Genomic DNA, 14,532 nt, shown 5'->3' on the forward strand with positions numbered 1-14,532 from the left:
AATATAGTTTATTTATTTGTTTATAGAATTTGTCAGGAAATCGATCGCGGTGCGTTTTCGTTCCAATCATGTAAGGAAACAATAAATTACAGTGTCACAAATCGCTTAAACATATCTCAAAAACTCTCTCATGTCTCGCCACCTGTGAAGGCTGTCCGCAGTCAGGGAATACTGGAGGAACTTAGAAACGCCAGCGGGCTCGCCGTACCGCCGTCGGCTGTCCGCTGCTCCACAGCTATGTGAAGTACCGCGCAAAACCCCAAACAAAAGCGACAGGTGGTGGGGAAACCCTTTGCTACTGATACCTGAGAAATTCCCGTCGAAGCACATGCCCCTCTCTCTCTCTCTCTCTCTCTCTCTCTCTCTCTCTCTCTCTAGGGGACTGGTCATGTCACGTGCCAATGCTAGGTCTGCACGCAGCATCGATTGTGGTCAGATTGAACCGTAAACAAAGCAGTGTTTACCTGGTGAACCTCCAGATGTGATGTCTTGGAAATATTCCCTCACTCTATTGGATTAATTGAATAATTAATTAAATCGATACCCTCTGTAGGGTACAGTTTTTCCTTGCTTCCTGTTGGTGGATACTAGGATTGGAATGTTTGGAGGGATTCGACCCTGCAACCACCAAGTTTCCACCCTACTCAATTTGTTTTCCTTTGCCTTCTATTGGTGGAGACTGACTCACTTACGTCATTTGACAGGAAGTCTATTACTTTGGAGCTCAGTTGCATGCTATGTCCTTAAAAATTTGCAGGAGGGGCTGGACAGACACATGCTCACAATACAACTATCCAAAACAATAAATTTATCAACTGGGTATTTGACGTCGCGATTGGGTTTTTAAAGCACTGTAGAATTCCTAAATTGGTTCTCCCCACTACATTTGGAAGGAGGAAGGCGGTCCTATGTGATGGGATAGAGATAACAGGAAATACCACTGCAAGACCGGGTCCACTGTGCAGTATTGAGGAGGACTAAACACGACAACGTAAAAAAGAATGAGTCTTTATGTATTCAGTGCAAAAAAAGTATCGTGGTTCGACCTGGAACATGTTACTGCTACGAAGTTAAAGCAAAAAATGCAAACGAAATCATTACAAGATCAAAATCTAGTGAAAAACGGAGGCAAATGTAAACTTAGTGACATCCGTATGTAAACATTGCGATGACTTTCGTTTCATTTTATCTACAAAAAACAGTGAAATCAGTGAACTTAAAAGGACTGTAACCTTACTGGAGAAACAGCTGCAACATCTCGGTTGTAAAACTCAACAAACAGAGCATCGACTCAACCTTCAACAAATATCGGCTACCAATGATATAAACAAAAGAAGAACGACTGTGGAATCCAGCGCAAAACTTGGAAATATAAAAGTAAGCGCATCAAATAGTTACACTATGTGATCAAAAGTATCAGGACACCCCCAAAAACATACGATTTCCATATAAGGTGCATTGTGCTGCCACCTACTGACAGGTACTCCATATCAGTGAACTCAGTAGTCATTAGACACCGTGAGAGAACAGAATAGGGCGCTCCACAGAACTCTCGGGCTTCGAAACTGTTCAGGTGATTGGGTGTCACTGGTGTCATACGTCTTTACGTGATATTTCCATACTCTTAAACATCCCTAGGTCCATTGTTTCCGATGTGATAGTGAAGTGGAAACGTGAAGGGGCACATACAGCACAAAAGCATACAGGCAGACCTTGTCTATTGACTGACAGAGACCGTCGACAGTTGAAGAGGGTTGTAATGTGCAGTAGGCAGACATTTATCCAGACCATCACACAGGAATTCCAAATTGCATTAGGCTCCACTGCAAGTACTATGAGAGTTAGGCGGGAGTGGAGAAAACTTGGATTTCATGGTCGAGCGGCTGCTCATAGGCCACACATAACGCTGACAAATGCCAAATGGCGCCTCGCTTGGTATAAGGAGCGTAAACATTGGGCGATTGAATAGTGGAAAAACGTTGTGTGGAGTGACTAATCACAGTACACAATGTAGCGATCCGATGGCAGTGTGTGGGAATGCTGAATGTCCGGTGAATGTCATCTGCCAGTGTCTGTAGTGCCAACAGTAAAATTCAGAGGTGGTGGTGTTATGGTGTGGTCGTGTTTTTCATGGAGGGGGCTTGCACCCCTTGTTGTTTTGCGCGGCACTATCACAGCACAGGCCTACATTGATGTTTTAAGCATATTCTTGCTTCCCACTGTTGAAGATCAATTCGGGGATGGCAATTGCATCTTTCAACATAATCGAGTACCTGTTCATAATGCTTGACCTGAGGAGGAGTGCCGGCCGGGGTGGCTGAGCGGTTCTAGGCGGTACAGTCTGGAACCGCGCGACCGCTACGGCGCAGGTTCGAATCCTGCCTCGGGCATGGATGTGTGTGATGTCCTTAGATTAGTTAGGTTTAAGTAGTTCTAAGTTCTAGGGGACTGATGACCTTAGAAGTTAAGTCCCATAGTGCTCAGAGCCATTTGAATTTGAGGAGGAGTGGTTACGCAACAATAATATACCTGTAATGGACCGGCCTGCACAGAGTCCTGACATGAATCCTACAGAACACCTTTGGGATGTTTTTGAACGCCTACTTCGTGCCTACTGACAGACATCAATATCTCTCCTCAGTGCAGCACTCCGTGAAGAATGGGCTGCCAATCCCCAAGAAACCTTCCAGCACCTGATTGAACATATGCCTGCGAGAGTGGAAACTGTCATCAGGACTAAGGGTGGGCCAACACCGTACTGAATTCCAGAATTACCGATGGAGGATGCCACGAACTTGTAAGTCATTTTCAGCGAGGTGTCGGAATACTTTTGATTGTATAGTACATTATGACAAACGTGAGTCTACAAACGACGTCAGTCAGAAGCATATGAGTCCAGATAATAATTACAAACAACAACAGCTGTTCACTGTAAATTTTTCGCGCGTATCGCATCGTAAACAAAGTAATGTGCAAAAATAACGAAAAGTCTTAATTTTTGCCAATAATCATGGACGTCAGATAGTAGAAAAGTTGGCAGATGCACAAATTAACGCAAGTGACAACGCCTTTGTCTAACCGGGAGCAGGCATTGCAGAAGTGACAAAAACACTCCTGAAATCGGGTGAAAACCTTGACTCAGAAGACTGTGTCATAATTTGTGCAGGTGCAAATGATATTGCCAGAGATAAAGGTTGTGAACACATCACTGTTCTTGAAAGTGTGCTGCCAAAAGTAGACAACACAAATGTAGATGTTGTAAATCAACCACACAGACTCGATCTATCTCCTTCGTCATGTGTAAAGAAATTAATAGGAAGAGTAAACAAAGAGACAGACGGAGTATGCAAAAAATTTGTGTATGTGAACTTAATAAATGTAAGCACTTCAGACAGATCCATGCACACCAGCCATGGCCTTCATTTAAATCAGAGTGGGAAACAATTTTTGGTTGAAGAAATCTGTCCTTTAGCAAATGTGAGTCACAACAGGCATAGTATAGAAGCAGTCCAAAGTACTTTGGACAAATGGCTTGTGGGTTTTACGTGGTGTTGATCCATAATGATACACTTTTAGGATCGAAACGACATTGATTTCGTTACTTAATAGAGCGAATACAGAAAGATGGCTGTCGAATATAGCGCAAGAACACCAAGATATGAAGACAAACCAAAGAGCATAGTCAAAGAACTGTCTCTTCGCGTCAGAGACGCCACAGAGCGCCCCCCCCCCACCCCCCCACCCCCACCCCCCACCCCCACCCCCGGCGGCAGTGTGGAGCATGGCGAGGCAGAGCTAGCACACGTCCACAAAAAAATCTTCGTGCCAGCGCGGCGCTCGAAGTGTGCAAGTCAGGCGCATCTTCATTAGGGACCTGTGTGTCGGACAGCTGTACAGGAGGTGGCGAGTCGAAGGGTAGGGGGTGGGGGGGAGGGGGGGAGGGGGGGCGCGGCGGCGGCGGGCCAGACGTCGGCAGAGAGTAGCTTCCGGAGGGACCACACAGGCTTTAAACATTGTACCTAAACTGTACTCGGGTGGCCATTGAGCAGAATCACGAATCTATTGACCCCACTGCATAATTTCAAGCATGATTGCAAGTCCTTTTGAACAAGCACCTATGGTGTGATGCGAGCATGAGGTAGAGATGGGCGAAGGCAGGCCACGTGAGCGTGCACTTGTTCAACGAGGGCCAGAAGGTCAGCAGCGCCCATCGGAGAAGTGTCCTCGACCAGTTCGGCAGGTAAGACGAGCGGTTCACCATACGGGACCTCTTACAACTAAGCATTGAGGTCCTCCTTGTGCACAGAGCAGATTCCGAGCAATACCCATGGCAGAGCCTCAGCCCAAGCCCACCTTGGCACGTGAGTGCAGCTTTTAGCGTTCTGTGCCATCACTCTACTAGTCCATTGGCCTGCCACTTATATGCAGTCATGTGAAATTTTGGCTCCCCACACATGTCACACAGGTGAGCGAAAAGCGATGACTGGAATTGGCTGCCCTGGTCCGTGGTTAGTGACAGGGGGCAACCAAATCTAGCCACACATGCCGAAATGAATGCGCAAGCGATTGTCTCAGCCATTATGTTCACCAGAGGTACTGTCTCAACCCAATGGGTGGTGCAGTCGATCATGGAAAGGACGTCGAACTGTCCTACAGACAGGTGTACATGTCTGCTCACCTTGGTCTGTTGACAAGGAACACACGCGCATGACCACGAGTGGCAATCCTGCCACACACCTGGCCAGATGAAACGTTTTGTTAAGAGTTGTGTCGTTGCCCCGCATTCTGGGATGGTCAAGATTAAGTAACATGTCAGGAATCTCGCTCCGAAGGGGGAAAGGCACCAAGGGTTGGGGCAAACCAGTAGAAACGTCACAGATGATAGGAGTTGACAACCCGTGCAGGGCAAAAGGTGTGATGACAAGTGAAGACTGGTCATCCAAGAGCAGACGTTGTGTGTCCATGTCTTCAGCCTGAAGCTGCTCCAGTTCCTCTAAGTTCAATAAGGCAGAGTTATCGAAATGCGGGAGAGGTAGTCGGCAACTGCATTTTCTGCACCGTAAATGTAACAAGCATCCCATGAATGTTGGCAAATAAAGTCCATCTGTCAGAAGCGGCGCAGTGGGAGATCTTTCGCCAGGTTGCGGATCATAGTCCAAATAGATGGTGAAAGTGCGTCCTCTGACGTCGCTCCTGAAATGTTTGACTGCCTTGGCCAACCATTTACACTGATTCCTTGTTAGCGTTTTTGAGAAGAAATGGAGCGGCTGCATTGAGCCTGCAGCGTGCTGTTGGAGGACAGTACCTACCGCCAACTCGCTAGCATCAGTATTGATAGAAATATGCGCCTTGGGGTCAGGGTGCGATAGAGTGATAGTCTGCGTGATGGCCAATTTCAAATTGTCGAAAGTATCCAGCATTGGCCTAGTCCAGTCCAGTTTACGCTTTTCCATTGTATTTTTACTGGAGAGGGCATCAGTTAGAGCCAACTGGACAGAGGCAGCCCAAGGTATATGTCACCGATAAAAGTTCACCATCCCTAGGAAATGGCACAGTTGTGCATAATCTTCAGTGAGAGGCAGAGTGAGGATGATCACAATTCGTGAATCAGTAGGACGGAGGTCGTCGGCCGAGACCGTAAGGCCAAGGAAAGTAACAGATGTGGAACAGAGCTGCGATTTCTCATGGTTGACAACCACGCCGTTGGCCGCAAGAACCACACACACTGCGTCAAGGTGGAATTGGTGTTCCTCCACAGATGAGGAAAAGATAAGTATGTCATCCAAATAGGCAAAGAAGGTGGTAGTTGCCACGTCTGTGCAGCGTTTTTTGAACTATAGGACATGAAACAGTATTCGAAAAGGCCGAAAGGCGTAATGATCGCCGTTTTCGGAATGTCTGGTGGGTGTCTTGGAATTTGGTGATATGCCTTCGAACAGTCCAAGACAGAAAATAACTTTGGGCTATGCAGTAACTGTGTGAAATCCTGGATATGAGGAATCGGATAGTTGTCTATAATAGTCCTAGCATTAAGGGGTCTGTAGTCATCGCACATGTGAAGCAAACCGTCTTTCTTAGGCACCGGGCAGATGCCAGAGGACCAGTTGCTGTCCAATGATCGGAGCACACTCAAAGCCAGTAAGTACAGAACTATCTCTTTCTCTAGCAACAGTTTCGAAGCATTAAGATATTGAGCTTTTTGATGTATGGGAGGGTCGTCCGTGGTGTGGATTCAGTGGCAGGTGCCGCTGCTGATTGCTGGGACCCACAAAGGGAGGCATGTGCGGTGGGGCGAGAGGGGGGGGGCACGAGTGGCGGTGGTTGACTGATCTTGGTGTGCCAGGATGGTGTGTATGAAGTGTCAGCAGTAGGTGACAGCTGAGCACTTGGTGCGGTAGCCATGGAAAGCAGGAACATGAGTGTCTGAGCTGGGCCGGAGTGACGTGGGTGGAGCCTCGGTGGAAGACAGCAATGGTGGGCATGGCATGACAGCCACACGATGCGAAGGAACATGCAAAGCGGGGACAGGAGCGCCCTGCAGGTCCAACTGCGTCCACGTGGAACCGACAGCAGGAAAGGTGTAGCTCGATACAGGAGCGAAGCAGAGCAAAGACACAGTAGGACAGGGAAGCTGCATTGACAGGAGCAGCTCTGCAGAGAGGCAGCGTAAGGTAATCTGTGCATGAGCCAGTTCAGCTGAAGCAGTATCAAAGCGGGAGTGTAACTCCATGTTGTGAGAGCATAGTCCGTCGATCTGGTTGTAGACGTCTGATAAATCAGAGACCTGAGCCGTAATATCTTCGAGCAGAGGAGCACATGTGGAAAGTGTGGCCAAGGACGCAGAGAGAGGAGACGTGCTGCACTTGGCCAGCACAGAATGATAGAACCAGACTCATGGCAGAGCGTAGCAGCTTGTAGGTCTCGTGAAAACTCATAATGGTGTAGAAAGTCCAACCTGATCACAGGTTCGTCCACGTCGGCGACTTGGAAGGTCCAAGGAAATGTCGCATCCGGGAACAGATGAAGTGACATCTTGATGGAGCTGAGGACTACAATATGAGAGTGATTCGTGGCAATCAGTGAGAGGTTAGCAGGGGAAAGCGTGTTGCTTGACCGGGATAACGCTGACATTGGCGGCAGTGTCGACGAGAAAGTGCCTGCCAGACAACAAGTCCGTGACATAGAGGCATTGCGCCATTGGTGTAAGTGGTTTGGCATCAGAAGGTAGGCACCGTTGGTGATCATGGCAGGATGAGGCACCTAGACGCGCCTGCCAAGGTCGTTTGGGTACGCACAAGGCTTGTGGCAGTTGCGAAGTTGCATGGTACCAGCAAAGCGGGTAAGGTTGGAGGTGAGGCTTTGCGGGGTTTGTGGAGGATGCAGCCGGCTGCGTTGTAGCTCGGGAACACTCGGGCTGCTGCTCAGGTGAGGACGGCTGCTGTTGGGAGGGCGCAAGTAGTATCTCCTGTAGTCCATCAGGAGGAAGCCCCTGGCAGGTCACTGAGCTGCTGAGGCGCATGCGATGGCCTCAACTGGCAGCACATGGAATCAGCAAAGCAGGGGTGCCATCTGAAGGCGAAGGCGATTTCGTCTGTGACAGGCGGTGTCAGTGACAAATGGTTGTGTATGCCCGATCAGCCATGCGTCAGCGACGTGCAATAGCAGGAAGCTGTAGGTCTGACAGAAGTTTGACCATCCACAGAGTCCACAGTGTGGCATCGGGTAGTGCTTGATCATCAATCAGTGTACATAGGCACTGTCAGAGCTACGAAGGTGTGTGGTTGTCGAGGTGCTCGTTGTGGATGATGTGGTGGATAGCCTCAGCCAGAGGGTGAGAAAGGCATTTGATAAGCAAAGTTTTTGCTGTCACATACTTGGACGAAGCTGATAGCGAGAGTAGCGTATCACTGATTAGGTCAGGATAGTCGTGGAGGTGGCTCACCAGGCAGAAGAAACGTTTGTCATCGTCTGAGATCCCGTGGATATCCAGTAGATGGTCCACCAGGGCGAACCAAGTTTTAGGGTTATCCTTTAGCAACGCAGGCAACTTAGGAAATCTGCCAGGTAGCACACATGGATGTAGCACAGGCAGGCAAAGATCTATGTCGACAGTTGAGGGAGCCCCTGATGCTTTCAATGCAGTAGCGGTGGACAATGCGTCATCGAAGGTGTGCGTGGGGGGGGGGGGGGGGAGGGGGAGCGGCCGCAAGCAGCACATGAAGAGGGCTTGGGCCGGCGCAGCTGATGGCACAATGTGTTCCAACTGCAGGCCCGAAGGCAGGCACGATGTGGAAACATCCGTGTCGGCGGTTGAGGGACCCCTGATGCTGGCAATGCAGTAGCAGTGGGCGATGCGTCATCGAAGGTCTGCGTGGGGGGCGGCCACAAGCCCGACGATTTCGACATGGCTCTCATCGAGTGCCCTTCACTGGTGGACAGTCTCGGAACTTCCATTACACAGCTTCAGTTCAAGCGCTCTGCAGTCAACAACCTCCACACTTGCAATGCCAAACTGAACTGCACCATATCGTTGGCTATGCAAGCCTTCGCCGAGGCATGATGCCTCGTACAACACCACCACCCTCCAGCACTGACGACGCACCGCATGGGACTTTCGCGCCGCCACCCCCCGACACTGGAGACCGGAGATACACCTCGTGGAACTTTGACACCGCCGACACAGACAGCTTCCCTGGCACATCAGGTTAGTGACTCTCGCGTGCTACTGATTCTCATTCCCGACGGCCCCTGAGCGAGTTCGTCAGCCCACCTCAACACTATTACGAATGGCATGACACATAAAATTGTCACAACAGATGGGCCACCAGTGCATCATAAAGCACACTGACTGCCGCCATATAAACTACGCCTCGCTAAGGCCGCAGTGGAGGAACTTCTGCGGGTAGATATTGTTTGCGCATCGGACAGTAACTGGTGTTTGCTCATACATTTAGATCGCAAAAAGGACGGCACAGTTCGTCTCTGTGGCGACTATCACCGCCTCAACGTGCAGAGCTTATTAGACAATTATCCGATACCTCATATACAAGACTTCACGCAAGTACTTAGCGGAGCACACATCTTCAGTGTGTTGGACTGCCACAAGACATATTTACAGATACCCATGGAACAGAGTGACATACCAAAGACAGCGCTGATCACACCTTTCGGCCTGCACGAATTTTGTTACATGCCTTATGGTCTCAAAAACGCGGCTCAAACTTGGCAACGTATTATAGACTCACTTCTTTTTAACTGAACATATGGTTACGCATACCTCGACGACATACTCATTTTTTCCTCCTCTGACAGAACACGAACTCCACCTGGCCACGATACAGGACTTATTGACACGTAACGGAGTCGAGATCAGTAACGACAAGTCACAACTTCACAGCATGGCTGTCACTTTTCTAGGGTACACCATCTCCTCGGAAGGTATACAGCCCCCTAAGGAGTGGGTTGACTGCATTCACGATCTACCTCTCCCAGTGTCGTTTCGTGAATTACGCCAGTTTTTAGGAACTATCAATTTCTACTGTCGTAACCTGCCGCTGGCAGCAGCAATTCAAGCCCCTTTGACTGACACATTGGCCGGGAAACAAACCTCGGGCAATCGCCGAGTCCAGTGGTCTGACTATATGGTGAGAGCTTTTGAAGACCTTAAGTGAGCCTAGCGTGTGATGTCACTCTCGCCCACCCTTTGCCAGATGCCTGCATCTCTATTACAGCAGATGCAAGTGATTTTGCAATTGGTGCAGTCCTCCAACAGCACGTCGGTGACACAACACAACCACTCTGTTTCTTTCCAAAAAACTATCTATGGCTCAACGTAAATGGTCAGCATTTGACAGAGAATTGCTTGCAGCTTATGAAGCCGTAAAATATTTCTGCACAGACTTCAAAAGAAGGAACATAACAATTTTCACAGACTATCGCCCTCTCGCAGAGGCTATTTGTAACCCAGCTGTTGGCTTTCCCCACGTAGATTTCGGCAGATGGACTTAATTTGCCAATACACAACAGACATCTGTTACATCCGAGGTTCAGAAAATGTGGTGGCCAACTACCTATCACGTATCACTGCAATTTCGTCCCCCCATTAATTTCAATGAATTGGCCCGCTTACAGAACAATGATACTGAATTGCACAACCTCCGACAGGACCCAGATACTTCCCTTCAGATCGTTTCCCGCAACCTACCGGGCTCGGTCAGGCCGCTGTGGTGCGATGTGTCCGTGGGCACCACCCGGCCTATTGTTCCCGCTATGCTGTGTCTTCAAGTATTCACTACATTACGTAACCTTTCACATCCTGGTGCTAAGGCTACTACGCGCCTTGTTTATAGAATGCTTTGTGTGGCCAGGTGTGAAGAGGGATTGTCCTTCTTAGGCTCATGCTTGTTTACAGTGCCAGCACAGAAAAGTCGGCAGACATACACAACCTCATCTAGGTAAATTCGACATCCCAAAAGGCCGGTTCTGACATATGCATTTGGACCTCGTAGAACCATTACCCATGTCTGATGGTTTCAGGTATATCCTGTCTGTCATTGACCACATTACACGTTGGGTGGAGGCAATACCACTGCAGGACATCACAGTGGATTCTATAGCATGTACATCCTCCTGGATAGCTCGATTCAGCTGCCCTACATCCATCACCACCGGCCAGGGAAGGCAGTTTGAATCCCTGCAGTTCAGCAAACTCTGCGTACTCTGTGGGGTGGATAGATTCTGCACTACAGCTTACCACCCAAAGAGCAATGGACTGGTTGAGTGGTGTCACAGGATTCTGAAAGTGGCCCTCATGTGCCACGGCGGTGCATGCTCTGACGCTCTTCTCTCAGTTATGTTATGAATAAGCACGGCTTACAAGACAGACCTCCTGGCTTCACTTGTGGAGGTCCTGTATGGCGAGACCCTGGTTCTACCCGCAGAGTTCGTCAACGACCAAGAAATTGTCGACCTGTCTGACCTCCACACTCTAGTTGAGCATTTCCTGTCACACACAGCTGCAATCCGCACACCCCCTCTACGACCAGACACCCATCATTGGGTCTTTCAGCATTTGGCACTGAACTCTTGCAAGTTTATGCTACAGGATGTCACAGTCAAATTGGCATTGCAGCCACCTTACTCTGGCCTGCATCGACTAGTGGCTCGCACGGACAATACTATAGACATTCTCGTCAGTGGCCATCGGTGGACAGTTTCCCTTCAATGCATGAAACCAACCTGGATGATTGAGGAATCTGTACCACACCCTCTCGAGTCAAGTTTCCTCCATCAGGTGATGACTCCGATCTCACACAGATCACCCACTCCCTGCACCCCACCATGATCATATGTGCACTGAGCCTACACCTGTGGGTAGCTCAGTTGTTGCGTGTGATGATACTCTACCCTCATTTCACTCAGACACTGTGTGTGACAATCTACAGTCTCAGGTCCAACCACATGTTGCATGTGACATTATCCCATCACAAGTGTCGGCACCCAGTGCCCCCACAGAGTGTTCCATTGTTTCTGCTGAAGTATGTTATTTTTCCCCACCACCTCCCTTAGTGCCCCCTATGTTCACTGTCGACGAAATCCAAATCTCAGTCAATACCTCTGAGTGCCCACGTGATGAGCTTTCCTTGCAGGTCCATGAGGGATCCATCTTCATCCCCCACATAGTGGACACTTCACGCGAGTCCACCCCCACGTCACGCATCATCAGCCTGCACACAGTCCCCATCCCAAATGGGGTGGATACAGCTAGCACAGCTGCAACATTCAGCACTGACGGGATGCTCAATATTTGCAACCCCCCCTCAGCCCGTACTGCAACACTGACATCTTTCGTGCCAGTCCAATTCACACGTGCAGGTCGACCTCTCGCCCGCCCCCCCCCCCTCCTTACTGGATGGCAGACTATACCAGCGCTAGTCCACCCTGCACAGACAGCATGGACTCTTCACACACGCCTCTATCCAGCAGCGAGCAGTGCTCTGCACTCCTGGGGGGGGGGGGGGGGGTGTCCTCTGTGGCGACCATCAAACGCGGGTAACTGCCACCTATGAAGTGCACAGTAAACGGTCTTTGGAGACTCATGATTCGTTGGTTCGGTCTTGTGAACTTGGGTTGTAATGAGCATGTTGTGAATTTGTGTAATGTTTTCTTGTGTTTTGTGTAATCAAACAAACTTAACAAAAGTGCCTGATCGTAATTGGTTGGAGTTTTCTGTGTGCGCTTAGTCACTACAGCCAGAAAACATTATATATATATACAGTGTGGACCATTGATCGTGACCGCGTCATATATCTCACGAAATAAGTGTCAAACGAAAAAACTACAAAGAATGAAACTTGTCTAGCTTGAAGTGGGAAACCAGATGGCGCTGCCATAGGTCAAACGAATATCAACTGCGTTTTTTAAAATAGGAATCCCCATTTTTATTATATATTCGTGTAGTACGTAAAGAAATATGAATGTCTTAGTTGTACCACTTTTTTCGCTTTGTGATATTAATAGTCAGAAACATATGGCTCACAATTTTAGATGAACAGTTGGTAACAGGTAGTTTTTTAAATTAAAATACAGAACGTAGGTACGTTTGAACATTTTATTGCGGTTGTTCCAATGTGAAACATGTAGCTTTGTGAACTTATCATTTCTGAGAACACTTGCTGTTACAGCGTGATTACCTGTAAATATCACGTTAATGCAATAAATGCTGAAAATGATGTCCGGCAACCTCAATGCATTTGGCAATACGTGTAACGACCTTCCTCTCACCAGTGAGTAGTTCACCTTCCGTAATGTTTGCACATGCATTGACAATGTGCTGATACATGTTGTCAGGCGTTGTCGGTGGATCATGATAGCAAATATCCTTCAACTTTCCTCCCAGAAAGAAATCTGGGGACGTCAGATCCAGTGAACATGCGGGCTTCAACGACCAGTCCATCTGTCATGAAATATGCTATTCAATACTGCTTCAACTGCAAGCGAGCTATGTGCTGGACATCCATCATGATGGAAGTACATCGCAATTCTGTCATGCAGTGAAACATCTTGTAGTAACATCGGTAGAACATTACGCACCATTTAGATTGCCATCGATAAAATGGGGGCAATTATCCTTCCTCCCATAATGCCGCACCATACATTAACCCGCCAAGGTCGCTGATGTTCCACTTGTCGCAGCCATCGTGGATTTTCCGTTGCCCAATAGTGCATGTTGTGCCGGTTTACGTTACCGCTGTTGGTGAATGACACTTCGTCGCTAAATAGAACATGTGCAAAATATCTGTCATCGCCCCGTAATTTCTCTTGTGCCCAGTGGCAGAACTGTACACGACGTTGCAAGTCGTCGCCATGCAATTCCTGGTGCATAGAAATATGGTACAGATGCAATTGATGTTGATGTGGCAGTCTCAACACCGACGTTTTCGAGATTCCCGATTGTCGCGCAATTTGTCTGCTACTGATGTGCGGATTAGCCGCGTCAGCAGCTAAAACACCTACTTGGGCGTCATCATTTGTCGCAGGTCGTGGTTGACGTTTCACATGTGGCTGAACACTTCCTGTTTCCTTAAATAACGTAACTATCTGGCGAACGGTCCCGACACTTGGATGATGTCGTCCAGGATACCGTGCAGCATACGTGCCACACTCCCGTTGGGCATTTTGATCACAATAGCCGTACATCAACACAATATCGACCTTTTCTGCAATTGGTAAACGGTCCATTTTAACACAGGTAATGTATCACAAAGCAAATACCATCCGCACTCTCGGAATGTTACGTGATACCACGTACTTATACGTTTGTGGCCATCTATCGCAAAGCGAAAAAAGTGGTCCAACTAAAACATTCATATTTCTTTACATACTACACTAATATGCAATAAAATGGGAGTTCCTATTTTAAAAAACGCAGTTGATATCCGTTTGACCTATGGCAGTGCCATCTAGCGGGCCAACCATAGCGCTATCTGGTTTCCCCCTTCAATCTAGACGAGTTTCGTTCTTTGTAGTTTTTTCGTTTGATGCTTATTTAGTGAGATATTTGACCCGGTCACTATCAATGGACCACCCTGTGTATATATATATATATATATATATATATATATATGTGTGTGTGTGTATATATATATATATATATATATATATATATATATATGTGTGTGTGTGTGTGTGTGTGTATATATATATATATATATATATATATATATATATATATATATATATATATTCTAAAAGTATCCTACTGTACAAAATCACATGACAGTCAAAAAAAGAATGTCTCTGATTGACTTACAAACTACATATAGGATAGGAGAAGAGTTTGACTGCCTCAGGAAACCTGAAAAATGAGACAGACAGCTGGTGTAAGCATTATCGCCACATAATGAATCCACCACATAATGTTGAACCACCTACTTGCTAATTGTACACAAAATTAGTTCCAAATATTACATCAATGCTGAGATTTTGAATCACCAAGAAATTGGACTCCAACAGCTGTCCTGTCAATTTCAT

General features: G+C 47.8%; 1 protein-coding gene across 1 annotated transcript in view; it reads left to right on the plus strand.

Annotated features, from left to right (window-relative positions):
* Window positions 1-4,144: 4,144 nt before the first annotated feature.
* Window positions 4,145-14,532, plus strand: part of LOC124789105 (tropomyosin-1, isoforms 33/34-like) — a 65,096-nt gene continuing 54,708 nt past the window's right edge. The window contains exon 1 of the mRNA XM_047256393.1: window positions 4,145-4,240. Coding sequence (XP_047112349.1) covers window positions 4,145-4,240 — 96 coding nt within the window. The remainder of the gene's footprint in view (window positions 4,241-14,532) is intronic.

Source organism: Schistocerca piceifrons, chromosome 3, assembly GCF_021461385.2.
Source record: "Schistocerca piceifrons isolate TAMUIC-IGC-003096 chromosome 3, iqSchPice1.1, whole genome shotgun sequence".
NCBI classification, from domain to species: domain Eukaryota; kingdom Metazoa; phylum Arthropoda; class Insecta; order Orthoptera; family Acrididae; genus Schistocerca; species Schistocerca piceifrons.